Source organism: Apteryx mantelli, chromosome 2 (assembly GCF_036417845.1).
Source record: "Apteryx mantelli isolate bAptMan1 chromosome 2, bAptMan1.hap1, whole genome shotgun sequence".
In the NCBI taxonomy this organism is placed as follows: Eukaryota; Metazoa; Chordata; class Aves; order Apterygiformes; family Apterygidae; genus Apteryx; species Apteryx mantelli.
Window position 1 is genome coordinate 77,322,018 of NC_089979.1, and position 26,433 is coordinate 77,348,450.

Here is a 26,433-nt window from a genome sequence, read left to right on the forward strand (position 1 = left end):
CCATCCCTACTCCTGAATTTGCAATCACTTTTAAGTTTGGCAGGGTCTGGAGGAGCTCCTGGTCAATGACTGGTTTGTGCCACCACAAACAGATTGCTTGGACCTTTTTACTCAAACGCTTTCTGTCTTCAAGAAATTCCTTCATGGTGATGAGGTAGAAATGTTTCTTCAGGAACTCCACAGGGCTTTGCAGTACCCCATGTATTCCTCCTATTTCATTTACCAAAAGTCCAGGTAGCTTTCCACCTCCTCCCATGCTCTGCAAGAAGAAGAAAGACACACAGTGCTGAATTATTTCCAGACATTTTAAAGAATCATCACTTTCCTGTCCTGTATCATGACAACTATTGCAAGAGATCTTATAAACCACATATTTAGATAGGGAGGTAAACAAACCAAGACAAGAAAACAGTTCTTTTAAATATACTATCAATTATATGCACCACCACCACCCTGCCCAGTATTCACATAATCAAGTATGAACCAGTTCTGTCGTTCATGGGCTGTAAGGTTTCATATCACTATCACCAGGCTCATAACACTGAGAATTATTTTTGATTAATTACTTAATTTCAGATCATCAATAATCTGGTGTAACAAATCTCCCCTATGCTGAAATCACAAATTATTGTGTGTAAATAGCTCAGAAAAATGTTGGACCAAATCTAGTTCCTGAAAATAAATTGCACGGCTTCATCATGAACTTTGAGTTACCAAGTTAATTTTTAAATGCTTCATTACAGAGGTTTTCGTGGTCCCCTGTCCTGAAGAAACACCAGTGAATTCTTAATTGCAGTGCATTCTCTTGAGGCTGTCATAAGCTAACAATATAATAGCTGCTTAGGCAATTGTTTTCAAACAAGGATACCTAAACTTAAGCACTAGAATTAAAATGCTTTTTTGCAAGAACCACTGATCATTTGTTTGTAGCTTCCAAAGGGTCTATGAAATGGCAGCTCTTTAAAAAAAAAATTAGACTATTTACAGCTACCATTGATTTTCCTTTGGAATTTTGTAAAGAGCTTGCATGTGGGGAGAGGGGGGAGTTGTGCAAAGGCTGAAGGTCTTTGAATCCCCTATAGCAATACTTGCTGTTGTCTTGTTAATAGTATTTCAGTATTTGCATCTGAATGTCTAGCTCTCAGACTGTCTTCAATTACTCTGCTAAATCTTCATTTTACCATCCTTCTAAGAAGCCTGACCATATTGGAGAATAATGGAAAGGCTTCCTGATTTTATGGAGATGACAAACCTTTCCTTGAGTCCTCTGACTTTGTTGTTTGCTCATACTCAGGAAAGAGAGTATGGAAGAAGTATGGAAGAGCCAGGAAGGAGCCTGGCTTCAGGCTGGAAGTTAGCACTGATCACTAATTTTGCTTTAGGCTATGCCTTCACTGATGTGATTTCAGTGGTAGCTGTTAGTCTTGTTTCATGGCCAATCAAGATAAAAGCAACATTTTTGTCTGCATAGAGGAACTTAATCTCTTTGGATTTACTTTGGTTTTCAAAAGATCCCCTAAGGAAAATTAATGACTGGCTTCACTTTGATTTAACAGTGTAGATAAAGCTATGGTCTCCTTACAGTAGAAAACCTTAGGCCTAAGATCATTTCAATGGAGTCTGCTTTCTTGAGTGTTTTGATATCAAGATAGAATATTGCAACATTGGCTGAAAAGTGTTTTGGGATATAGTCAAAATTCTGCAGGGAATTAATGTTCAATCCACCTTTAATATATCTGAGAGTATTACACAAACTGCTCAGTGTGCTTTCTTACCATTAGGTAGTAGCAAGTACTGGGAATAATGCTCAGGTATTAATTGAAATAATGAACTGAAGATACCAAAGTACATAACTGCTCAGTTTAAAAGTTTCAAATACATGACTTTTATTTATTCCCCTTTATTTTTCAGAATTGAAACGACAAGACAGGGTAAGCCCAGTGGGCCAACAGCTTTGCAGTATCATGACAACAAAAGTAGCGCAGGAACGCAGGTACTGTAGGAAATAGTGCCTTTTCACAGATATGAGATTTAGTGATGTCACCTGATACACATCATCTGGGGAACACTTCACTGGGAATGGGTTGACCATTGAGAACAGCTAGCATATTTGTTATTGCTTCCTCTGCCATCATACGGATGGCTTGGACTGTTGCAGTTCCAATGTGAGGGGTTATGATGATGTTATCTAATTTTAATAAAGGATGGTCTCTGTAAGAAACAGAACAAAATATATTACACAGAACATTTAGATGCTATCACATGCTAGTTGGAAAGAACTGAACCTCAGGAAACAGCAACTGCGTCATGAGGTAAAGGGGCCACATGCACAGAATCTGCAGATAGCTGTGGGAAGCTCACTTACCCATTTCCTCTTTCTCTGTATAGGTCTTGTTGCCTTGCCTGTCAGTCAGGTTGCCAAAGAGCTGACATATGTGGGAAAGGGGGACTGTTTGCCATTTATTTATGTTTGTGCGATACAGGTTGAGGTTTTGCCTTAAACAGTGAGAGGGACTCCCAATAGAGATCGAGATTATGAGCAGAATTTTTCGGACAGTTTAAATCATTCCAGATTAATAGAATGGAAAACAGCTTTCTCTACCTTGGAAGAGGCTCAGGGTATGTCACATCCAGAGCAGCAGCCATAATAACCTTCTTCTGGAGAGCTTCTACCAATGCATCTTGATCAATAACTGCACCTGCATTTAAATGATAATTTCTTGCTGTCATCACAAGTTAACAAACACATTTTTAACCTAGTGGGTGGAGAAAGGTCTCCAAGTTCTAGAAAGAAAAACTAAAGAATTTTCATTAGTTAGAAAATAAAATGTCCCTCTAATAACAGTTAACCAAACAAACTAAAGAGACATTCTATTTATTAATCTTTAATTAGAGGATGATCATGGTCCAGTGTATAGAACATTTCATGGGATGTGAGAGATTTAAGTCTATTCCTCATTTTGACACTGACTTCCTATATTATTATAGACAAACAATTTCAAAGCTCTTTGAGCTTTTTCACTCTCTTATCTCTGCTTTGTCTCCTGAAACTATAACCTCTTTAGGTCTGCTCTTACATGCTTGTTTGGCATCACCAGATCTGTAATCCCATCTGAGGTTCCTTTTCCAGAGAGCTGTTCCAACTGAGGCTTGTGTTTCTCCTTGTACCCTATTCATCACAGGTGATGAATAGCTATTAACTATTTCATGATAATAAGGTTATTTCCACTAAAGAAAGCTGTATTTAGGATAAGGCTAAAGAGATGCAAAGCACCTGCTGAGCACCTCCAAATTCTATTGGAGGTCCATAGGAGCTTGTGTTCAAACATGTGGCATCCTATCTATAATAAGTCATTAATCTGTAGCATGCCAGCTACTCTGTGACTCAAACAAAGGCCCAGTCTGAGGTGGGAGAGGGAAATGTCAACACAGACAAAGCACAACCTTAACTGTTGAGCCATAACCAGTGCCTTCAGACCATCCTACCTCGGCTGATGTTTATAAGAGTAGCTGTGGGTTTCATTAGCCCCAACTCCCTTTTCCCAATCAGTTTGCAAGTCTCTGGAGTCAGGTTCACAACCAGCATGACAAAGTCAGATTGCTGTAGCAAGTCTTCTATCTTCTCACAGTAGTGGGCACCAACTGCCTGTTCCTCTTCCTTTTTTCTGAGGGAAAACCACACACCCAAATTGACACAGCTGCTTAAATAATTAGTCAACCCTAAGAGAGATCTTGAACAGTACAGAGATCAAGAGGTTTGAGGCCAAGATAAAGACATACATAGGTATAGATGGTGGAAGGGAGGAAGGGAAGAAGGGAGATGTGGCATAGAGGGAGTGAGAGGCTAGAGGACTGGCAAGACACTGGAGGAGTCACGTAAATGTGAAAGCAAAGCAAGTAAGGGATATTAAGTATAGGAGGATGAGGATGCTGTCAGCCTCCTATTCTTTCCCCCCGTGTCTGTGCTGGTCCCTGTAGACTCTCTTTTTGCTTAAGGCATGTGAGTTAGGATGTGGGGTTGAAAAGGAATGAAGGGGAAGTGAGGTCTGAAAGAATGGAAATATAAAACTAAGAGAAGTTAAGATCCTTGTCATCAGTGCATGTGTGACAAGCGAACTGGCTGGGCTGGGGAGAGGTGTGACTGGGTGGGCCAGTGGTGTTGCCAGAAGCCTGAGTGAAGAGGCTGGCAGGACAGGGGATACAACACAGGCACAAGGCCTGGTTTGCTTGGGCTACATCACCAAAAATGTTAGCACCGCTGCTGCTCCAGAAGCGCTAAGAGCTAAACAGGGAAGAGTAAACTCAGAAAGGTGAGGGGGAGCTATATCCTGAGGGGAGTAGTAGGGAACCAAAGTGAAGAAGTGGAGGCACGCTGGTATTCCTCATTTTCTTACAACTGTCACAAGTAAGTACTCGGAAGACTGCGGACACAGATCAGGTCTGTGATTTCTGCCATTGCACCTTGAGTAATTACACATAGTAAGCAAACACTTTTACCTCTGGTTCCTGTTGTGGTAGAGAATCTTCATTTCAAAGGCTTTGGCCCTCTGAGCCACTTTATAACCAATATTGCCCATTCCGATGATCCCAAGAGTAGCCCTGGTAACTTCAACTCCGAGCCAGTCAACAGCAAAATACTTTGTGTCTCGAGAAATCGAAATCTGGCAGCCTGAATGTAAAAACATGCTAAATGGGTGCAAACCGACTGTAAATTTAAGGCAGGAAATCATGAAGGAAAAAGTTCGTATCATAAGCAGTAGGGTTCTGGGACATTCCTTACAAAATATCTTAACTAATTTTGAGAGAATAAATCTGGTCAGATAAGAGGGCTCAGATGGTGCCATTCTCTGCAATAGCCAGGACTGGAGTCAGTGACCTAGAAGGGTTTTTCGGAATTTATATTTTTTCTGTGAGGAATATCTCCTCAGGTGATTAATTCTTCCATAACTGTAATAATCTCTCTGAAGTTTGAAAATAGCTTATTTGACATTTACTACCAGGCAGACATTGACTTCACTCTTTTTAGCTGGGGTAAATCTCATCATCTGTCTCAAGGATCAGCCCAAAGCTGTACCACTACTTGTGTGGGGGTGAAGGATTTGGAAAACCCACCCAAGCAATGTTACGCTGTGGTACATTGCAGATTTCAGCTCTACCAGGGATCTCTAAGAGCTTTTGTAAAAAGAACTCAAGGTCCAGTGAGATGCAATAGCAGGAAAACATCAGGGGGAAAGAGGAGTTATTTCATGCTCAGGGATGGAGCAGCGGTGACAGAAATACTGTGAGACCCTGGAGAGAGAGGCAGTTTCTTGTGATAGTCTCTACTGACACCTTCCTTCCCCTGAAGGGCATTGCATAGCAAGGGCATGCAGGGAAAGGATCTACTTGTGAGCACGCAAACTAATGTTGGTAGTACAGTTTGGATTAATTTTGTCAAAAGGATCATCAACTATTTTAATAATAATGTTGGTACTATTCTGGAAATAAAGTCCACTAGTTTAGATGAACTTTTTTCAGAAGCAGGAAAGAATGAAGCCTTATTCTTTTTATACAACTATAAAAAACTTGCCCAGCAGGCAGCCAGTGGAGAATTAAGCCCCAGAAATTATTCCAAATGGGGTATCACAGGTGATTTTCAAATACTTAATCTAGACAAAGGCCTTACTGTTGTCACCACTGCCTTGAAAAGAAGTGGGGCATCTGAAAAAGTATAGGAAAAGCAGAACCCTCTGAGAATGGAGTCCTCAGAACTCTCTTCCCTGCAAAAGCATCCCAAAGATCAAATCAGACAGATCATTTGTAACATAGTAAAAGGGGGACATGCTGAAGAAGTAGCTAAGATCCAGGAAAATTTAAAATATTACCTTCCACCAGTCTTCTGGCAGATGCCAGCATCAAGGCCATTCCTATGTCTGCTGTTGAGTCAGCAACGGCATGTGGGGTGTTGGTCACTTTTACACCGAAGTTAGAAATCATTTTCAAGTCTAAGTGATCCACTCCAACCCCTGAGTTTGCAATTACCTTTAAATTAGGCAGGCTTTCCAGGAGCTCTCGGTCAATAGTTGGCCTGCACTCAAACATGAAAACAGATTGGATTTTTTTGCTCATTTCTTTTTTGTTTTCAAGAAATTCCTTCATGGTGATAAGGCGAAAGTGTTTCTTCAGAAATGCTACAAGGTTTTCTAGCACACCATGAGTTCCTCCTATATCCAGAATCAAAACACCTGGCAACTCTTGTTCTGCCATGATCTGCAATAAGGGAGTAAGAGAAATACTCCATTGTTTAGGAGAACATCTTTAAAAGAATGATGCTGAAGTGATCATTTGAAATCACATCTGTAAAACTGGAAATTAATGGATCTCAATACAGCTTTTAAGGATACAGAATAAATACCATAGTCACTTTGTACTATTGTGATCTTACATTATAAATCTTTCCAGCTTCTTCAGTAAGTGCTGGATCAGGCTCTAACACCAAGGAATATCCATCCCATTAAATCAAAATCCAGTACAAGTCCTACAAAGTGTAGTTTCAAGTAGTTTCATTTTAGTCCTGAATCCATATTGATTTCATACAGATCTGGTAGGTTCTCAATCTTATTCACAATTTTTTTTTATATAAACAGTGGTATGAAACAGAAGCTGCAAGAAAGTTACCTAAAGTTTCTTGACTATTGATTACGGTTGGTGAAGCAGCTGGTAGTGTAGGGAGGCACTGGGGATCAAACAGGTCTGACAAACATCTGTCAGGAATGGTTTAGGTCTAATTTACATGTTGAAGGGCCATCCTTGGACAACTGCTGCACTGGTTGCCTTCAGTGTTATAAACATTCAGATCTGCACCCGAACTGACCTCCCCTCAATTTAGCATTAAGTGACGAAACAGCACTTTTATGGCACCTATACGCTGAAACAGTGGTGAAAGAGCACTAGAGATGCCAGTGTAAGTCCCACTGACAACACAGTCTTTCAGACTAGAGCTTTCCCATGCCTGGGCAGTTTTGAGCCCAGGTCTGTCTGCAAAAGCCCATGCAAATATATCGCACCCTGCACTAAAACAGGGGCTCCACAAATAGCCAAACACCTAATTAGAGGGGAAAAACAGCAGCCCTTATTGGCAGAAATGGTAGTTGAAGATGGACTACATATCTTAACAACATTCTTGCCTAATTTCCTATGTTTCTCTTTGCTGTGCTCCACTTGCTTTAAGTCTCTTTCACATACTGTGTCCTAGATTTGGGTCCTGGGAACCTGCCATAGGACTAAATGAATCAGAACTTATATTCTGCAGAAGCACTCTGATTAATTCTGGGCACACGGTGCTAGGCAGAAACTTTTTGCTGCCCCAATCTTCTCACACAAATCTGTAGAGATTAATCAGACATTCAGACATTACGTACTACAAAAAGGTGTCAATGCAGATTAGAAGTTTCTGTCGGGCTGTGTTTCCCCTTGACCTGAGCAAACCCAGTCTTACCTCAACTGCATCACTTAAAGGATTACAATCTCTACACTAGTAATACTGCTTAATTTACGGCTTTATACTGTCCTTGATCTGCATTTCTGCCTCAGCTCCAGTCTGCTATTGCACACTGGCTAGAATGGGTCTCAGTGTTAAGACTGGGCCTTGACCTGCATGTTTGCAGCTCACCACGAACAGTTTCTCTGGTAACTACAACTGGTTCTGAACAACAAACAGAGCATGGAACAAATAATGCAACCATACTGCAAAAAAAAGATTCAATTATTTCTTCACAAGTGAAGTCTTTTGAACTCTGCCAGCCCCATATGGCTGGAAAAATTATGCAAATTTTCCCACACGCAGTCAGTGTTTTGTAAAGTATCACGCAAAATGACCTTTTAAGGATAAATTAAATTCATCCTCCAGAATGAACAACCCATAGGATAAAAGACAAGATTTAATGTCATATTGTAACAGCGCTGTCCAACTTCTTGATGAGCAGAACCTGATGATATTGCAGCAATTTATTCAGATCGGATGACAACTAAACTTAGTGTTATGTGATGGAAAACTGTTTGGGTGCCAGATATGATCACTTGACTGGCAGATGCCAGGGAGGCAGTACTGTATTACACCATTTGCTTTTGTCACCAGTTTCTCCTTCATTACAATACACCACTCAGGAAGGTCGGAGTCAGACATGCATTTATTTTAGAAGCGCTTTCTGAATTTCACAAACAAAAAGGTGATTCATGGGGAAGCTACTGTGCAACACAGTGAAAGCTGATTTAGGTTTCGACTAACCAGCTCAAACATTAAGAACAGGCTAGTCACATATAATTATCTTCTCAGTAGTGTGGATATGCTGAATGTGTCACAATTTCAGGCCCTTTTTGACGTGTGTGTGTGAATTATTAATAGACTGCAGTTTTGGTTCAAAGGCTGGGCTTCTTTTAGTACCAAGTACAATGAGAACTTAAAAAAAGATGTCGATAGCAGTAAACGAAAAGCACTTAAAGGACTCTTGCGCAGGGCAGGGGTCTCTCCAGATACTAACCTTAGGAACATTTCGTGTTTGTCCTCCAGCACTACTCGGGCCTGTCTTGTAGCTCTGTGTGTAATCCACATTCCTCTTTTGACAGTGATGCACATGAGAAGTAATAGCTGGATGAATGAATTTACAAGCCAAATTTGGCTGGCCATCCATCAAGTGGAGAGATTTTAACAGACCAAATGCTCTGCCCCTGAACATGATTTTTCAGATATTAGATGTCCTGTTCAATGTGTTAAATGTAACACCTGTTAAGGATATGACAGTTTTGGTTTTGGACTAGTATCATCTACAGTATTGCAAACTCTCTTAATTCTTTCCAAAGCTGTGATGCCTCACATTTTCTATTTACACAAAATTATCTGCTTTCATTTATGTATACACACATAACGATATATATTGATATAATGTATGTATATTCTGGTCCTTAAGCATTGCAGGGAAAACTCTGAAAACACGACTCCTAAGTTAGGACAAATGGGCAAATAAAAGAACCGTGTATAAGTATTAATGCCAGTGTTGCTGTTTTTCCAAGCTAGCCTTACTACTTTTGTGGAGCTTGACTCACTACTTTCAGATTTGTGGACTGGCACTACTGCGTCACCGGGCTTACCTAAATGACAGCAAAATAAACTTGCGTAATTTTTCCTAGCTCTGTTTTAAATTCAAGTTAATAGCATAAGTTATCCAGAATAAACTCCCCCCACCAACTTATCTGTGGAAGAAAACTAGTTACTTGATTAGTAACACAAGGATTAATCTGGATGGGTTTCTTCCTAAATGCATTTCTGTTTATCTTACCGCTTCCGGAGGAGTCAACAGCTAGCAGTTTCCTGATCTCGGTGACGCACACCCCTCTATCACACATCGTGACGCTCGTCCCAAGGTCCGAAAGCTGCCTTAACTCTGCCTGTGCGCAGCTCCGCACTGCGCATAGCCTCCCTGGGACACCGCGGCCAACAGCAGCAGCCTGCATTCACTTAACCCTTGCTCCGCCCGATGTCTTTGTCAGGAGAAATAGCCATCAAAGTCTGAGTCCTTCCACCAAAAACCTTGACACGCAGTGGGAAACGCTGCCGGAGCGCAGCCCACAGATGGGAGGTTACCGCTCATTTCCGTGGGGCCATCTGAAGCGAGGGGGCTTTCTCCTGAGATGAGGTTACCTCCCCTCTCTTCTCACTTTCCTGAAACTGAATTATCTAGAAGGGGGATCACATGAGATACCAGAGCATGAGGATTTTGCTCCACTTTTCCGGAGAGCCTTGCATTTCTGCGGCGAAGTAATTTGATGCAAATTCCATCTACCACTACAGGACTGTTCTCCAAGCCCTAGCTCAAGCTTGTATGGATTTTTTTGTAGTTGAAAGTATGGCTTTATCCCCATTTCCTGCAAACTAACCCTTTAAATGGGAGTACAGTGTAAAAGTATATATTTTCTTCTCAGGAAGCAAAAGGTTGGCCTGGGATGCCCTATCTCAATGGTCAACTTGATTCTGAAACCTAACGATGGCAATGCAAATGCCATGGTTTCACTGAGGACCACTTCAACAGAAATATTTACCTAATGTGTTCAAGAACTCTCCTTTTGTTTGCAAGAGATGGCAGTGTTAGTGGTACCTAAGTGAGACTGTGGTCAGGAGCTGGGCAGTGCGATTTCCCAGACAGGCTCCCCGGGCAGCAGGGACCCCTCCTTGGCTCCATCGGCCCTTTTGGTTGCCTCAAATGCCCCTTCGCCGACTTGGTACGGTCCGAGATATTATGCTCTTCCCCCATCCCCCCCGCTTTTGGGACTTGGTATGCGCCAAAGGCCCCGCCCCTCCACTCAGGGCGGAAGCGCGGTTCACTCCTCCCCCTTCCGGCTCTGTGCCCGACCGCGCTAACGCATTTCGTCACGTCCGCTCTTTCTGCTGCAGCCGCCGCCGCCGCCGTTCGGGCGCCCCCTCCTCTTGCCGAGCGAAGGACGCCCCAGGGGTGCGGCGCGGCGCAGCGCGCGGGGTCAGGGGAGGGGCGGGGGGAGGGGCGCCTCCTCCGTGGCGCGCGGCCGCCGCCGCGTGTGCGGGTCAGGCGCTAAGCGCGCGCGGAAGGTTCTGGAAGGGGCGGGGGGGGAGGGGGCAACGCTGCGCCATGGCGGCGCCGCCCCGGCCGCGGCCGTTACGCGCTGCCTTGGGCTTGCCGCTGCGGGAAGCCGGCGGCGCGGCGTCAGCACCGGCGGGGAGCGGGAGGGGGTTTCTGCCTGGCGGCGGGACGCGTGTGAGCGGGCCGGGCTGGCCGTCAGCCGCCGGGTGCTTGCTGTCGTCCCGCAGGCTCGCCACCCGCCCTTCAGGATGTCGTACATGCTGCCGCACTTGCACAACGGCTGGCAGGTGGACCAGGCCATCCTGTCGGAGGAAGACCGAGTGGTGGTCATCCGCTTTGGGCACGACTGGGATCCGACCTGCATGAAAATGGATGAAGTCTTGTACAGCATTGCGGAGAAGGTAAACTGCAGCTGCAGCGTAGTACGCTCGCTTCTTGCGCTCGGTGTTTCGAGTGACTAAGTCTGAGGCAGGTTGCAACCCACTTCTGGAGAGGTATTTCTGCATTAGGAGGCAGCAGTAAAGCTATTTTGTTGGCTTCCATGAGTGTCTCCTAAAAATGATCGGCTACCCTGTTGTTCATAATCTTTAATGGGACAAAAAGAGTGCTGCACATCCTGAAATCAGAATCGCTGATTGTTAATAATTCCTCATTTAAGGAACGCCAGCATTCAAACAGAAACGCTTGCTGGGTAATAGGAATGCTATGATTCTAGGTAACGTAGCACCATCAGTTTGCAATCAGAATGCATAGTAGCTTCAATGTACAGGAAGGTGTTGATTAACATATTGGTGATAATCTTGGTGTAAACGGATGCTATTCCATTGAGTTGCATGGGCTGAATTAAATTTTAGGTTATACTGAGGCAAACTTTGAAGGTTTTTCAGATGGAAACAGTGCCTTCTGATAGCTGGTCACTCACTTTAGACAGGTACACACTGAAGAAGAATTAGTCTGTGTTAGCATACACAATCAGCTATAATTTACCTTTTCATTTCTTTGATAAGGATATTGTGTAGTGTCGTATGTTGAAAACTGACAGCTATTCTTTGAAACACGTAGAAAAGGAAGCAAAAAATCTGAGCCACAAATGTTAATATTTAAGCTTAGGCAGGAAAAAGAGTTAGCTATCTTCATGTAAAATCATGTGCATATTCCATAACTTGGTGTGAAGTTGTGTTCATGGTGTAGTCCTTTCTTTTTTAATGGTATTTTTAAGTAAATGAGTTTCTGTTCTGTCTTTTAAATCCCTATGTTTAAAGACCTATACCTATAGTCAAATGTTAAGATGTAATAGGATACAGTAAGGACTGCTGTGACATGGTTTAATTTAGTCATTTTGTATTTAAAGGTGGGAATTTCTTATAGTCGGTTATTGTTATTATCTACTCTTGACAGGATGCTTGGCAATTAGGCAGACATATTGGCACTTAAGGGTGATTGGGGGAAGAAAGAACAATATAACTTCTTATTTAAAAATCTCCCTCTGCAGAAATGGCATATTAAAGGGGGAGATCCTTCCTCATCCTCTTGCTTACAAGCCATGTTTGGATCTCGCAGCTGTTTTAAAGAGTGAGTAAAAGTTCCAATTATGCAGGTGTTTACACTAGAGAATAATACAGAATATTAACAAGCTGTAATTACATGCTACATTTGAAGAAAATGTAGCTGTATTTTATATTTGGTACCATGGTGCGATTTTTTTTTTTTTTAAATCTACAGCATATTTTTGGGTAGCAGTGATGTTATCTGTACTTTATAATATGAAATTAGGGTTTTTTTTTGGTTTGAGCCCTTTGAGGAAAGAGAAACTAGAACAACATACAAAAATACAAAGCAGATAATTTCCACTGACATGTACTCTACTTAGTTTTAACCTACGTTCTTTTTCCAGTGTTGTACATGAAAAGGAAGCAAGGTTTCACTGAGTTTCACAATAAATTATAGCTGTAAAATGTCCGTTTTTTGGTTAAAATCATGCTGAAGCAAAAGTCTAAGAACTGAGTTGCACAAAATTCCTCTGGAGCATTTTCTTTATAAATACACTTTTTTTTAATTGTGTTTTACAATAAGCTCATCCCCTGAAATATGGAGCTTTGGCTGCTAAATTTCTATAATACTTTTTTTTTTTTTTAGTTGCAATAAAAAAGTGTTTTAAAACCATGATTTGTTTAGAACTGAATACGGTAAATCAGGTGACCTCTCTTGAAGCCAGGTCACTGTAACAGATAGGTTGTATTGGGTCAGTGCTGATCTAGGGAGGATTGTTCCAATATTTTGCATTTATTTAATGATAATCAGAAGTGTGAGTTGCTGTGACTGGCACAAACATTAGTTGTTTCTCTTTGCCTTTCTGTTAAGACCACAGGAAAAGTGAGAGGGAAGAGGGGGGGGAAGGGGGAGGGGGGAAGGGGCCTGTAGAAATGACATTGGTATTATGGTCACTGATGTTTGTGATTGAAGTTGAGCGAAGCTAATCCATTTACTCATGTCCACGGTTTTCAAATTTGTTAGCCCTAAGCATTGTTTTTGGCAGGATGTCATCTTTCTCTTCTGCCATATAAATTTAACACCTAAACTTGCAATAGCATATTCAGAATGAGGGTGGAGAAAAGTAAACATTGACGGAATAGACCTTCAACTTTATGCTTACTGTGTTTGCGGTCTCTTTCAGTTCAGTAATACAAGCCTGCTAGGCTGCTTCAACTTGAACAAATTATTGCAAAACTATTCTCAGTTACTGTATTTTTTTTTCCTGTGATTTACATATCCATAAGACATCTAAATGTTAGAAATGTCGTCTAGGAACTGGTGAAGAAGGTCAGAAGAAGTATTCTTGGATTTTTTCCGGATTTTCTTAGAAGTCTTCTGTATGCAGCCTGGGCCACTCTTGGCCATAAGCTAATGTAGGGTTGTGAGACTTATTTCAAAGGGAGTGGAAGTCTTAACAAAAAAAGGAAGACTATTACTTACCCTCACCAGAAATGTAAAGAAACTCCCTATGATTATTAACATTCTTCCTTGTCCTTGTGTTTTTGTGGCAATCTTGTGTTGTAGGAATGCATTAATTTTCTGGAATGATATTGTTAATTAAGGGTACCAGGAGGGAGAACCTTGGAGGAGAAGTGAGATTTTTTTTATCTGATGTATTATTTTTTTTCCCCTCATCTGTGTTTCCCATTTTCCACTTAAGTGTGATCTTTACAAGACAGGTTTTACGGAATATGGATATTAAGTTCAACTATATCCAGTGTTATAAGCAGAGCAGATTGCTCTGCTTTCTGGTTTTGAGCCATTCCATTTAAAAATTTAATAATAGTCCACCAAAACAGATATAGTTCTGTAAATTATTAAAATATTGGCCTGTAACTATGACTAGACAATCATGTACTTTTGTTTTCTGTGTATGCTTATTAAATAACATAGGCTAATCTATGGTAACTATGAAAAAAAAAAAACCCAGCCAAAACTAAAGCCTAGTCTTTATAAATAAGTTGATAAAGTTTTGAATGTGTGCTGCTGTTTTTTTTTTTTTTTGGGGGGGGGGGGGTCGTCTCCTATCTTGTCCCCATGGTCAACAGCAACTATGATGGCCTATGAAGTCTTGTTGGAAATAAATACTCTGAGACATTAATATCTTGCTTGTGTTTCAGCTGAAAGTGTTTTTAATCTTCAGGTGTTGGGGAAGTGTGGTCCTGTCCAAAAGGAGACATTTAACGAGTATTTTTCTTCAGAAAGCAATTTACTTACTGCAACAGATTTATTATATTTCAGTATGTGTTAAGAGGTTAAGTACTTAGTTTCTGAATAAGCTTGTATTATTATGTGTTCAGCTTCTAAAATGTCACACTTTGTTTGCACGTTACCTGGACATTAAAACTTCAGTTTACATCAACAACCTCATTGGTGTTAAAATTGTCATAAATGCAACTGCTTTTACTTAGTGTGTTTTGCTGCCTCAGAATTGTATTTAATTCTTGTTCAGAGGTCCCTGTATCGCATCCCAAGTTATAATTTAATAAATTGTTTTGATCTTTAGCAACTGCTGCCCTGAAATGGTAGAGAAGCTTGTTGTCTGTGGGGATACAAGTTTGAGCAGACAACTCTGTCTGGGTGATGGATTCACATTGCAGTGTATGGGGAGAAACTGAGCTTTGATTTGTCTCCATAGACTTATTAGCTCAAGTCCTTCTATCAACTCCTTCTTCCATGCCAGCTCAAATCCAGAAATACTTGAATTGCTTTTGCTTAAAACAAAGCCTGAGCTAAATGAGCCTTGCGGATTCAAGCTGGCTCTGTGTAAAGCTGGCTCAGATGCTCTTTCCAAGTAGCTTGGGTTCAGTATTGTGTCTGAGATAGTACGTGCTCCTTCAGGCTGTAAAACTGTTTAATGCTGTGCAGAGACATCTGAGTAGTTCTGCAGGGCTCGTCTTCGATGGTGTTGAAATAAAATACCTCTTGGTGAGAAGCCTGCCCAGTCTGAAATGGCCACTAAGCAGTAGATACATGGCCACTGCAATGCTTCTACATTGCCTCTTCCATTTTTAGGCTTTTACCTGTGTGTTTATCAATTTCATTCTTAGGCCTGAATCACAGTCTTCCACCTCTCCATATATTGGAGAGTTACATGGCAAGGTCCATGTCATGGGCAACCTTGTCAGCCATTGTCAAAATACAGAACAAAACTCATCCAAATGTATTTATAAGCTAAGTGATTTCTGAGTGTGGAGATGCTTTAAAATAGTATCCTTTTCATTGTGGTGTTTGGTTCTCATCTTGTGAGATTTGAAATTAAGAAAGCAAGAGAGAAAGAGTAGAATCATTTTTAAAGTTCGAGATTCAAATTTGAGAGCTCTAGGTCTGTCTTTGAGCAGGTTACTACATCATCAGTTTCACTTCTTGTGAGTGGTTGTGCTTCTCTCCTTCCCATGCAGGAGATGAGGAAGCTTCAGATAATGTCCAAGATGCTTGGATTGTGTTGGTAACTTGAATGTATGCTTTGCAAGGGTGATTTGAATGATCCAGTCCTTTTGAGTGAGATTTAGGTGATACCTTATGAAATAATTGCATAAAGTATCTCTGTTTCAGAAGATAAGCTAATCTGTTCCTTAACTGGCTCCCTTTTCTAAAATCTTGGGCTGTTGGGGTTCATTGCTAGTGACAAGCATTTCTGGTTTTGCAACAGCTTGACTATATTAACTGTATAAAACATCAAGCTAGCTTTAAAAGTCTTGTTGTTCCAGTGCTTTGTGGAGCACATCGTTATTGCAAGTAAAATCTTAGTTTAGTGATGCTTTTGCAGCTGTCTTCTGCTGCAACATACAATCTCTGTGGATTTGTCTTTCAGAAAATTGAGATTTTTGAATATATTAATGCTTGTTTTAACTTAAAATCATTTTCTGATCTCCAAATTAATTCTCCAAAGACTACTTTTAGTTTAAGAATTGCCAAAAGTGTGTTGTGGAACTTTCCCACACGAGGAAACTGCTGTTGGTGCTAAAAATAGCAGACTGAAGAAGAAATAAGAGGAGAAAATTAAAATGGACTCTTCAGGTGTTTTTGAAACCTGTATTCTGTCTCCAAAGGCTAACCAGAGAATATGGGTGCTTCTCAGTTAAATTATCAACTCTAGGCATCCTCCTAAGTTTCTTGGAAATCTTTCATGTAAAATTGTTATGGATTTGAATAATGACTTCAGAGGGTGTTTCGTTTCAGTCTCTTTACTATGGCTAACTTGATTTTTTTTTTTTTTTAGGCTTTACCTGGTTTGGAACACTGCTAAAGTGGGGTGATTTCATTAGATTACTGGTAGAGTCCGATGGCTCAATATTAGCACAATAAAACCTGTTTAAATGCTGCTTGATCCCAGAAGAGATTCGTTGGGGTTTTTTTGCTACTAATACTTCCTTACATCTTTGAAGTGTTGTTGGGGTTTTTTTTTTTAGTAATTCAGAAACTTTCTTTAGGAAAAGTCTGTCACAGTGTATTTACCGTATGTTCCTGTTGTGTTGTGGTTTTTTTGTGAGCAAACATCTTCATGCTTTCTCAATTAAAGTGCTTGTTAGGATGTTTAAATACAAGGTACACCATACAGATTATGTTTCTCATACAGTCTAATCTATTTTTGTGGGGGTAAAATAAAACATATTCACATCATCCAGAAATTACATTGACCATTGTATTTCTAGATGCTTGGTAGCAAAAATAACAGATTAAAAGCACTTTGAAGCAGGTAGTTTGTCACAAATCTTATACAGACCACGTGTTACCACAGAACTCTATGCATAGTCAAATGGGGAAGACAGAAACTGTGTTTTTGTGTGTCAGGGCAGAGGCAAGGTTGTGCATTCATTATCAATTAAAAATTTCAACTCCTGTTTTAGCTTCGTATCTCTCAAAAAGCCATTAATATTATTTTTATTTAACCAGTCTCATTAAAAAATAGTTAAAAGGAAAAAAAAATGCCTGGAGGAAGGCACAAAGAAGGCCATTCTAGACTATTAGTTTTCTCAAGTGTACAGGTGGCTGACAGCAGAGGTAAAATGTGTCAGCCGGCTTACACAAAGCATTTATTCTACTTGTTTGGAACTGTGCATGTTATTGCAATGTCTCAGTTGTCTACAAAGGGCACTTGTTTCCCTAAATGTTGATTTTAGCATAGTCGCTTCCCTGTTGATACTGGATGTAAAATTAGCATCTTGCCTGTATTTAAAAGTATTTTCCATGTTAATGGTTTCTTTTGTGGTTAAAAGAATGGCAAGCTTATTTACCATGATTTCATGTGTTAACATTTTGCAAAATAAATGTTGCAATAATAGAAGCCTATGTCTTTTAATCAGTAATATGAATAACCAAAGACTTGGTAATATATATTGCTTTATTTCCTGTTTTCTTCTGTTTAGGTAAAAAACTTTGCTGTTATTTATCTTGTGGATATCACTGAGGTACCAGACTTCAACAAGATGTATGAGTTGTACGATCCCTGTACAGTCATGTTTTTCTTCAGGTACATAATCATTCTAGAATATAATTCAGTTGAATGTGTTTTAATTTTTTTTGTCAAATGCAATGCCTCAGTAGAACCATAGATCCTTTCTGAATACATATCAGTATATTGATACTTACATTTTTATTGCTCTACAATGGAGTAAATGGATTGAATAGGAAAATGGCTTTGTTTTCCAGTTAGTCTAGTAACTTTGTTTTGATAAGATATTAATACTTGTGTCACTTCCTAAGCCATGACTGCCTGCAATCCAAAAAAATAAAAACAGCACTTCTATGAAAAGAGATCCTAAAAGAAATCTGATGTAATTGGAGTTGTTTTGTGCTGAATTTTCATTTTGATGTAATTTCACATGTCAGGAATTACATTGTCGTCTTTGTTGTGTGTTTTTCTTTTTCTTTCTTTTTTTTTAAATCTGCAAAAACACTTCAAGACTTTGTCATTGGCTTGATGTGCTTATAGTCTTATTACATTAGGCTGCCTGGCTTAAATCATCACTTATTAATTGGCAAAGTCAAGGGAAATTATTCTGAAGTATTCTTCTGAATTTGAATCCACCCTTGTGGACAATAAGGAAATTCATTTGTTTGTCCACAGATGTTCGCATCTAGGTTTGTTTTTTAAGTTTTTCCCTTTCAGCTAGTGAAGTATGCACAGTATTATTACCTACAAAATCATTGACTTAGCATGTTTATAAACAAGCAGAGCAGATGACTTTTGAAACCCATTCTGTCAGTGTAACTTGTAACATAAGGATTTTATTTTTAAAATATTTAAACTTGGTTATATCAACCTATGTATTTGTATTTAAGGTAGAGCCTAGATATAAAACTACTAGACTTTTAGTTGGCGGTCTGCAAAATCAGAAGCAGTGTGGAAATTTAACTAGTGGAGTGAAAACCATATGAATGTTTATTTACTAATGAAGTACAAATTAGTGAAAATGAAAACCTTGTATTTATTATACATTTTTTCACAGCTGTAAATCTGAAATTCCCTGTAGAGATTACTGCAGGAGTATGGCGCTCAAGTTTGTCAAACTTGCTTTAAGGGTATATCCAAAGTATTCAGGTTCTGGAGCTAAGGCATCCCCTTTGATGAGATAAAATGTACTACTGGCAAGCCTGGAAATATCTCTGCGGATGTAGATGGTAGTAGGAAAGAAATACAAACTACGGAGAATACACTGAGGGATAATAGTGCTGAGTAATGATCTTGATGCAGGGGTGTTTGTGCTCCTTGTTCTAGCTTTAGAAATAGTCAATAAAATGTCAACTTGAATATGACAAGAGTAAATACTTTTGTTTCAGGCTTACTTGAAAATCAGTTTTAAGGGCTTCTTTTGAATCCTGCAAAGCTTTGGAGGGTGTGTGTGGGGAGAATAGTTTAGTTTTCATGTCCTGAACTATAATAGTGTATTAACCTGTCTTTTTTCTCTCCTGTTAAAGGAACAAACACATCATGATTGATTTAGGTACAGGTAATAACAACAAGATCAACTGGGCGATGGAAGATAAGCAAGAGATGATTGACATTATAGAAACTGTTTATAGAGGAGCCCGCAAAGGTCGAGGTTTGGTAGTATCACCAAAAGATTATTCCACTAAATACAGATATTGATGTTTTCTTAGCGTCTGTTTTTTTTAACCCCACATCCACTTAAATTTATCTTTGTGTATGTGTGTACATATTAATATGTATATATTAAAAAAACAAATCCTACAATTTTGTGAGCATAGTTGGAATTATTTAAAAGCTTTGAATTCTGTTTGAAACAGTAGAAGACGTGAAGCCTGGAACTGTCTGATTGCAGAAATACCGTAGCTGCATTTTTTTAATTAAGAATTAACTCTGTGTAGTATGATGTATTTTTCTACATGAAAAGCCTATTTTCAGGAAAACATTTCAACTGTGTTTGTGTTTGTTATGCAAATATCGGGGAAATTTGTATTATAGCTTTTTTTAAAGGAATAAAATGTGCTCTGCTTATTTGTCTGTCTTGTCTTTTAGTGCTTTAAAGTTGAGAATGAAAATGTAATTCCATGCAAAATCATAACCTTGAAGATGAAGGCTTATCCCTTCTATCAGGATTTTCTTGCATAGTATTTTGGTCTTTCACATCCATTGTCAGATAGGACATACTTACTAATATTCAGCAAAAGTCATGACTCTGCCAAAAAAACAAAAAAACCTTTGAGTTGAGTGGTGGAGTTTCTTTTTCATGGTGGTTATACATACTAGTCAGTTTGAAATAATTCCTTGTAAAGTCTGAGGTAATTGGGTAATTGCAGTTTTGGAGCTGGCTGCACAGTTAACGTCTGAAGAAGGGGTGAACTGTGCTCTCATGCAAGCTACCATTTGTCCAATAGTAGACCAAATGCATATATACTTGTGAGACTTGAATTAGATTTAGCTGTGGTATGGCTTTTGAAGTTTCCATTTGCATTTCTGACAATTCCTGTTTTGTAGTAATGGAGCCAGTGTGTGTGTGGTTTTTTTTTTTCTTTAAAATGATGAATGTATAGAGTTACAGAATTAACAATAAACAAGCCAGACTATGCAGAAGAGAGATGCTTGTACTTTGGGTCCGGTTTGTCACCAGACAGTGTTCAAAGCAGAATTGGAAATTGTACTTCTGCTGTCAGTTCTTGGCAAAATGGTGAATATTATTCAAACTGTTTTAAAGGTCTTATCAAACTTGATTCAAATCTTTGATGTTGTGTACTAGACATAGTTATTCTTACAGAGTTACTTCCATGAGGCCAATTAGAAAATTAATTCTATTCAGTACTGATTGAACAGGCTTGGAATCTTACTGCATATTGCCAGGCTTTGGAGGCTTATGCATGAGGTTAGGGTTTTTGCACTTGCCACATTCCAAGTGATGACAAGGCTGATCTACAGTGTAATCTGGATTAGCGAGATCATGTTAGCAAGCTGCTGTAACATGAGTTAAATATGCATATTTTGGTACTAATAATATAAGAATACTGGTACACTAAGGAAGACTGGTGAATGACAACTTTAAGAGCTGGTTTCTGAAAGAATTTAGAAGCTACTGGATGTATCATTGAACAGTATTTTCCAGTATATACTGTATAGCAGAAAGGTTAATACAGTATTTGTATTTATCTCCAGCGGGGCTGCATAGTAGGTGCAAGGGCCTTTATCTTTGCAATTAACATCAGTGAAAACCAAAGTAACTCTTTAACATCAACATCTTTTAGAGTATTTAGAATGCATGTGAGTGAAGAAAGTAAAATACATGCTTCCACTTTCTGCTGTTGGAAGGGACCGCATGAGGTCTAGTCCAACCTCCCACTCAAAGCAGGTCCCACTAGATCAGGATGCTCAAGACCTTGCCTAGTTTTGAGTAGCTCTAATGATGAAGATACTACACTGTTTCTGGATAACCGGTTCCACTCTTTGATCACCCTCAGGTATTGGGGGGGTGGGGAGGGGAAGCATTCCTTGCATCTAGCTGGATCTTCCTGTGTTCCAGCTTACAACTGTTGACCCTTAACCTTGTGTAGCACACCTCCAAGTCTAGCACTGTTCCCCATATGCTCCTGTGTGGTAGCTGTAAGGCAGCAAGAAAACTCAGCCTTTTTTTAGGACTGAACAAACTCATTTTCTCAGCCTTTCCTCATACACTATATACTCCAGCATAGCCTGGTGGTCCTTTGCTGAACTCCCTCAGATCAATGTCTTCCTTGAACTGAGGAGCCCAAAAATTGATGCAGTACTCCAGGTGTGGGTCTCACAGGAAGTGACAGGAGGGGAACAACCTGCTGACCACACTTGTGCTAACGCAAGCCCCTATGCAGCTGGCAGCCTTTGTTGTCAGGGCACCTTACTGACTCATGTTCAACTCATCTACCCAGACCCTCCAGTCCTTTTCTGGGAAGCTGCTTTCTAGCCAGTCAGTTCCCCTCACCTACATTGCAGCATGGGCTTATTCTGCCCTAGATGTAGAATTTGGCACCTGCCTGTTGATCTTCATGAGGTTCCTATCAGCCCATTTCTCCAGCCTGTCAACGACTCAGAAAAGTAGTCATGTCCTCCACCATATCAACCTCTCTCCCCAGTTTGACATTGCTTGCAAGTCTACTCTGATTAAAGTGTTCATTATGCCTGTTTCTTGATATTAATGAAGTAACCGAGGATGGACTTCAAGTATAAGTTAAAAACTGCCAAAGTTTTAAAAAGCATATTTATCCTTCATTAGCTGAGGTGTTTTACTTACCCAATCTTCAGTTTCTGAATTTGCTGAAAGAGGATCCATTTAAAATTTCCAAAAAAATTGCCTTTGCCAAAAACATCAATTTTTTGGTGGATAAGAACCTGAGAGTTAGGGCAGATGTCCTAAATAAGACACACTAGTCAGAATAAGCAAAAGAAAACAGAATGTTTGGTAGCTAGAATTCCTATTTCAAAGCCACTGATACCTGTTTACTCTTTAAAATAGGCTCTTTTCATCAAAATGGCTGATGTTAACTGACATCGGCAAGATGTACATACCTGGATGATGCTACATGCACAGGTGTGCACAGCTTTAGGTGGGCTTGTGGAAGAAGGATCAACTGAACAGCTGTATTCTGTGGAAGTACTACCCTTTCTTTCAGCACAGAGCAGTTTATATTCACTGGACATAAATAAAAATTTTTGGAAACAAACCTTTGTAATAACATCAAATAGATTATATTTTCAACATTTATGTCTGCATTTTATACTGTACAAAATCTAAAGGAGCATCAAGGAGGCACACACAAATGGAGAAGTTTTGTTATAGAAGCATCTTGTTATTTAAGAACATTTAAGTTAAAAAGGCAACAAATAAACATATGAAAATTTAAAGATTACAGTATTAGAATAAAGGAAACAGCCTGTCAAACTTTTTAAATGTAAGAAAGTGTAATTCACTACATAGGATACAGTTTTCTATCCAAAATGTTACTATTTTTGCTTCCTCTGAAAGTAGTGGTTCTTTTCCAATTATATGAAATAGTGTCCTACTGAGAAGAATAAACAGAGTGTTTAACTCTTTTACTGGAGAAATAATAATAATAATAATAATAAAAAGAGATTCTGACACAAGTGTGTTTGTTGTCACTGACACTTTTTGAGACTAGTAACACTGATTGTAGATGATGATACGCTCTCAGATTCAGTGCAGTGCTGTTTTCCCTTCATCTTTCCTGATCACAGCCTCATTTCAGTGCTGCAAAGAAAGTAAGTAGGTTAGTGGTTTAATTATTCATGAATGTGATTCAGCATAAAATAGGAACATCTCTGTACAGTTTAATATATGAGATGGCCCTTCTATATTTGTGAAAATAATTTCACAATTTATCACCAAGAGAAAGGCAAGAGAATGAACAGACGCCTAAAACACTTTAACAAATTTACAGATATTCCTTTCTGTACTTGGGTAAGCAGCCTCTAAATGACAAAAATAATTGATTTGTCTTAATCTGAATTAGGAAAGCTTGCAACAATAGGAAGATCTCACCAGCACCAAGAGAATGCTGAAGGGATGCTGTTTCATTAATACTAAGAACACTGACCGAGACATCCATCTATGGGTCTAGGCAGAAAACTTCATCAGTTCTCCAGTATCAACAGGCAGTAATGGTGCATAATATAGTACATAGTCCTGAACTGTAATGTGATTTTACATTACAGAGTGTTTGACAACACTACTTAAGTTGTCCTTGTGCCTTCCACCCCACCCCTTACTGCTTCAAGGACAAATCATTTCCCAGTTGTTTTGGGCAGAGGTGTTTATAAGGTGTGCTGTAAGCCACATTAGAAGGCTGAAGCAGGGTTTAAAGAGATATATATATATAAATTTAAATGATAGATTCCTCAGTCAGTTATGCTAGCATACCCAAGGGGCAGAAATGGTGGGCAGGAGTGCTTTAAGCCACTTTTTTTTTTTTTTTCTTTTTTAACAAATGTACAACCTCAGTTTACATCTCTGGGATTAGTCTGCACTACCTCTTCTCTTTGTCAAACAGCTGCAACAGATGCAGCAAGATATAGTTTGTGTTCTTTTTAAAAAATAGTAATCTTAGGCTGCTGGCAAAAACAAATCCAAGGTAATTAAACCCCCCCCCATAAAATCTCAGTATATTTTAAAATCCAAATAAATGCAGGTATGATAAACATATAACTATTTTCATGCTAGGTGCTGCCTGTAGTTCAAAAATAAGTGGAAATGCATAAAATGCAGAAAAACTCAGTTTATTTACTCTTAACTCTTCATTGGTGTTTTCTATCCCAGCCTCTGCCATAAGGTCAGCAACATGCTTCTCAAGGTCATCAATGCGCTCACTCATTTCTTCCAGTAAAAAGTTAAAGAGAATTTGTTATAAATAAAAATGCTACAATTCTACGGTTTTTTTTTCTTCCATGATAAAAATGAGAAGGTCTTCTAGATGTTTTAGCCTCTTACTTATTCATGTTCAATGCTCTAATGCAAGTCAAACCATCCAGGAATAGCACAAGATTGTACTGGAACAAGACAATCCTACTTTCTCTTGCGACAGGAAAAGCATTCGTGTTTTCAGATGCTTTCCCGTCTGCCCACCAGTGTGGTGGAGTTTTTTCTCAGCAAGATTGTTTTCTCTTTGAGGGACTATTTTAGGCAACCTCTTCAGGTCAACATACACAATCAGAATATGAGTGATACTAGAAGTCTATTTTGTAATGTTATTCTCCTTTTACGCTAAAGAGCCTTCCTGAAAGATAGGAGTTTCAGAAAAATATAAACTGTAATAAATTTTCCATTTCAGTAAAGAAGAGACAGTTCCTGTATCTACATCTGATGAGATCTTAGAGACCCTTCAGGTCTTGGTTTCTCTTTTTGCAGGCTCCCCTTCCCACACTCGGGAGTCCAACAGAACTGTTTTTTAAACCAACAACATGCTGTGATATGCTGATTTAAGCGACATTTTTAAAGATATCTCCTTGTTTAATGTACCTTTAGAATGTTTGCACATAATTTATCACTTATTCTACTATAATTTAGAAGTAAGAATTACTGCACAGATACTAGCACACTATGACTGACAATACTTTCAGTAAAACCTTTTTTTTTTAAGGAAAAAATAAACATACTTGGGGGACAGCACAGTTGTCTTTATATCATAGATGTTTAACAACACTAATTATTTTTCTAAACATCAATTTAAAATACAAACTCATCTCAAATTTAAAAAGCAAAAACTTTTTTTACACCCTCTTGGTAACCTAGACCAGTGAAACCAAACCCAATCCAGTGAAATAACTAGAACTCGTTCCTTTCCAAGAGTTACGAAACTTCTGCCACTAACACGGTTACTAAGCCAGTAACAAGGATTAAAAAGAGGATATCTCTCAGCGTTAGCTTTTCAGTCAGAGCTTGAAAATTCTCCTGCAGCTGATACAGCAGGTTTTCCGCCTGGAAAAAAGAGGGGGGAAGGGAAGAGAAAAAGAGAAACTAATTACAACTCGCGCAGCCAGCAGTAGGAAAACAGTGCACGAGCAAACCCGGGACACAGGGAGCTGCGCGGCGCGGGAGGCCGCGGGAGGCCGCAGCTGCACCGGGCGGCCCCGCCGCCAGCCCTGGCCCCGCCGCGCCGCGCCACGCCGCGCCGCCCGGCCCGGCCCGGCCCGGCCCGCCGCAGCGCCAACCGCCGCCTCCCCGCGCTTCACCCTTCGCCGCTCGGCGCCTCGGGCGGTTCCCCCGGAGAGCTGCCCCACGCTCACCAGCTGCGACACCTCCCCAACGCCCAGCGGACCGGCGGCCGCCATCTCCCCTGGCCCCCCCCCCGCCCCGCCTCCCCGCCGCTGGGGCGGGGCGGGGCGGGCAGGTGAGCGGGCCCGGCCCCGTCCGGTTCGGGCCGGTCTGAGCGCGCGGGCGCCCGCAGCCGGCGTGAGCGCTGCGGGGGCGCCTGGGCGAGGAGGCAGCTGCTCCTGCTTCTGGGCTGCGGGGGGGAAAACAAAACAACGACAACAAAACTGTTCAAAAACTCGCGTGAGGGAGGCTGCCTGGCGTTTCTGAGGAGTGACTGCGAGCGGTTGCTGCGCTAAAAAAATGCCTCGAGTAGGATAAAAATACGTGATGGGCACAAATGCTCTTCAGAGCGCTCTTCCCGCTTGGTGTGCGCTGTAAGTGTGGGGTTGGATCTGTGCAACTTGAAAGCAAATAGGTGAAATTGCAAAACGTCTTACATGGCCTAGCAATTTGGGGTAGATGAGCAGAATCTGAACGAAATCGGCGTTGGTGTTTTTCTCCCCGCTGGTACGAAAGAGCCGTGACAAGGGAGGAATACGCTGGGGGAGAGAAAGGTACAGGTGTTACAAGCACCTTGCTTTGAAATGTCTGGGTGGGTCATTCCTTTGAAAGGAGATAGTGTTAACTAAGCTGTATGGAAGAGCATAAATCCTGGAGGAAATTACTTGAATAAGCTCGTTGTGAGCAAGGAGGAAATGTAGCTTTTTGCCAAGTTGCTGGCGTTACTTGCTCTAACATGAGAGCAGGATTATTGTCTTCCCCAGGTGACTTTTCAAGTAATCCTCTCATTTGTCTAAACTTCTGATCTGCATTTGATAGCCTTTGGAGGATAGGCAAGTAAATCCTTAGAAAAAGTTGGTAGTAGCTAGATTTTTATGTTAATTTATGTGTAAAGTATTAGAGAAACAACTTGTAAATCTTGTTTCTTTGCTGTAAATCTTGAGAAGTATAGCAAAACTAAAAGGTGGTTTCACAGATGGTTATATGCTCATTAAATGGCTGTATTTCTGGTTAAAGAACTATTAAATATCATCTAAATGTGGTATTCCTTTATTTTC

General features: G+C 40.1%; 4 protein-coding genes across 9 annotated transcripts in view; 2 read left to right on the forward strand and 2 right to left on the reverse strand.

Moving 5' to 3' along the window:
- Window positions 1-196: 196 nt before the first annotated feature.
- On the reverse strand, window positions 197-9,543 carry LOC106483091 (probable 2-ketogluconate reductase). Of its 4 annotated transcripts, XM_067290929.1 has the most exons (8): window positions 9,315-9,543; window positions 8,520-8,626; window positions 5,865-6,249; window positions 4,498-4,669; window positions 3,487-3,665; window positions 2,603-2,699; window positions 2,045-2,211; window positions 197-259 (listed from the first exon to the last, which is right to left on the reverse strand). In XM_067290929.1, exons 1-7 carry the CDS (start codon window positions 9,487-9,489, stop codon window positions 2,055-2,057), a joined length of 1,272 nt encoding a protein of 423 aa, XP_067147030.1. In that variant the 5' UTR covers window positions 9,490-9,543; the 3' UTR covers window positions 197-259; window positions 2,045-2,054. The 4 variants fall into 4 exon arrangements, with proteins under 4 accessions (XP_067147030.1, XP_067147029.1, XP_067147031.1 ...); XM_067290928.1 differs by lacking the exon at window positions 197-259 and having other exon boundaries at window positions 1,862-2,211; XM_067290930.1 differs by lacking the exon at window positions 197-259 and having other exon boundaries at window positions 1,862-2,211; window positions 8,520-8,761; window positions 9,315-9,341.
- Window positions 9,544-10,391: 848 nt separating this feature from the next.
- On the forward strand, window positions 10,392-19,584 carry TXNL4A (thioredoxin like 4A). 3 transcript variants are annotated; one of them, XM_067290933.1, is made up of 5 exons: window positions 10,880-10,990; window positions 12,082-12,161; window positions 16,345-16,397; window positions 17,492-17,595; window positions 19,044-19,584. In XM_067290933.1, the coding sequence occupies exons 1-5, from the start codon at window positions 10,962-10,964 to the stop codon at window positions 19,213-19,215; spliced, it is 438 nt and encodes a 145-aa protein (XP_067147034.1). In that variant the 5' UTR covers window positions 10,880-10,961; the 3' UTR covers window positions 19,216-19,584. The 3 variants fall into 3 exon arrangements, with proteins under 3 accessions (XP_067147035.1, XP_067147036.1, XP_067147034.1); XM_067290934.1 differs by lacking the exons at window positions 12,082-12,161; window positions 16,345-16,397 and adding an exon at window positions 10,392-10,484 and having other exon boundaries at window positions 10,817-10,990; XM_067290935.1 differs by lacking the exons at window positions 12,082-12,161; window positions 16,345-16,397 and adding an exon at window positions 10,531-10,572 and having other exon boundaries at window positions 10,817-10,990.
- Window positions 19,585-22,273: 2,689 nt separating this feature from the next.
- On the reverse strand, window positions 22,274-25,394 carry HSBP1L1 (heat shock factor binding protein 1 like 1). The gene is made up of 4 exons (XM_067290936.1): window positions 25,348-25,394; window positions 24,973-25,039; window positions 23,850-23,944; window positions 22,274-22,816 (listed from the first exon to the last, which is right to left on the reverse strand). The coding sequence occupies exons 1-4, from the start codon at window positions 25,390-25,392 to the stop codon at window positions 22,811-22,813; spliced, it is 213 nt and encodes a 70-aa protein (XP_067147037.1). The 5' UTR covers window positions 25,393-25,394; the 3' UTR covers window positions 22,274-22,810.
- Window positions 25,395-25,487: 93 nt separating this feature from the next.
- The window catches only part of SLC66A2 (solute carrier family 66 member 2), a 73,856-nt gene continuing 72,910 nt past the window's right edge, over window positions 25,488-26,433 (forward strand). Inside the window, exon 1 of the mRNA XM_013940899.2 lies at window positions 25,488-25,749. Coding sequence (XP_013796353.1) covers window positions 25,703-25,749 — 47 coding nt within the window. The 5' untranslated portion in view covers window positions 25,488-25,702. The remainder of the gene's footprint in view (window positions 25,750-26,433) is intronic.

Excerpts from the sequence above, each read along its gene's own strand:
- HSBP1L1 (XM_067290936.1), bottom strand. The coding sequence starts at position 25,392 with ATGGCGGCCGCCGGTCCGCTGGGCGTTGGGGAGGTGTCGCAGCTG. Across the intron at positions 25,040-25,347 it reads TTGGGGAGGTGTCGCAGCTG|GCGGAAAACCTGCTGTATCA; the intron begins GTGAGCGTGGGG and ends TCTTTTTTCCAG. Across the intron at positions 23,945-24,972 it reads TGAAAAGCTAACGCTGAGAG|TGGAAGAAATGAGTGAGCGC; the intron begins ATATCCTCTTTT and ends TTAACTTTTTAC.
- TXNL4A (XM_067290933.1), top strand. The coding sequence starts at position 10,962 with ATGAAGTCTTGTACAGCATTGCGGAGAAG. Across the intron at positions 10,991-12,081 it reads TGTACAGCATTGCGGAGAAG|AAATGGCATATTAAAGGGGG; the intron begins GTAAACTGCAGC and ends CTCCCTCTGCAG. Across the intron at positions 17,596-19,043 it reads ACAGTCATGTTTTTCTTCAG|GAACAAACACATCATGATTG; the intron begins GTACATAATCAT and ends CTCCTGTTAAAG.
- LOC106483091 (XM_067290929.1), bottom strand. The coding sequence starts at position 9,489 with ATGCAGGCTGCTGCTGTTGGCCGCGGTGTCCCAGGGAGGCTATGCGCA. Across the intron at positions 4,670-5,864 it reads TGCCAGAAGACTGGTGGAAG|GCTGCCAGATTTCGATTTCT; the intron begins GTAATATTTTAA and ends TTTTACATTCAG. Across the intron at positions 2,700-3,486 it reads TCTTATAAACATCAGCCGAG|GTGCAGTTATTGATCAAGAT; the intron begins GTAGGATGGTCT and ends ATTTAAATGCAG.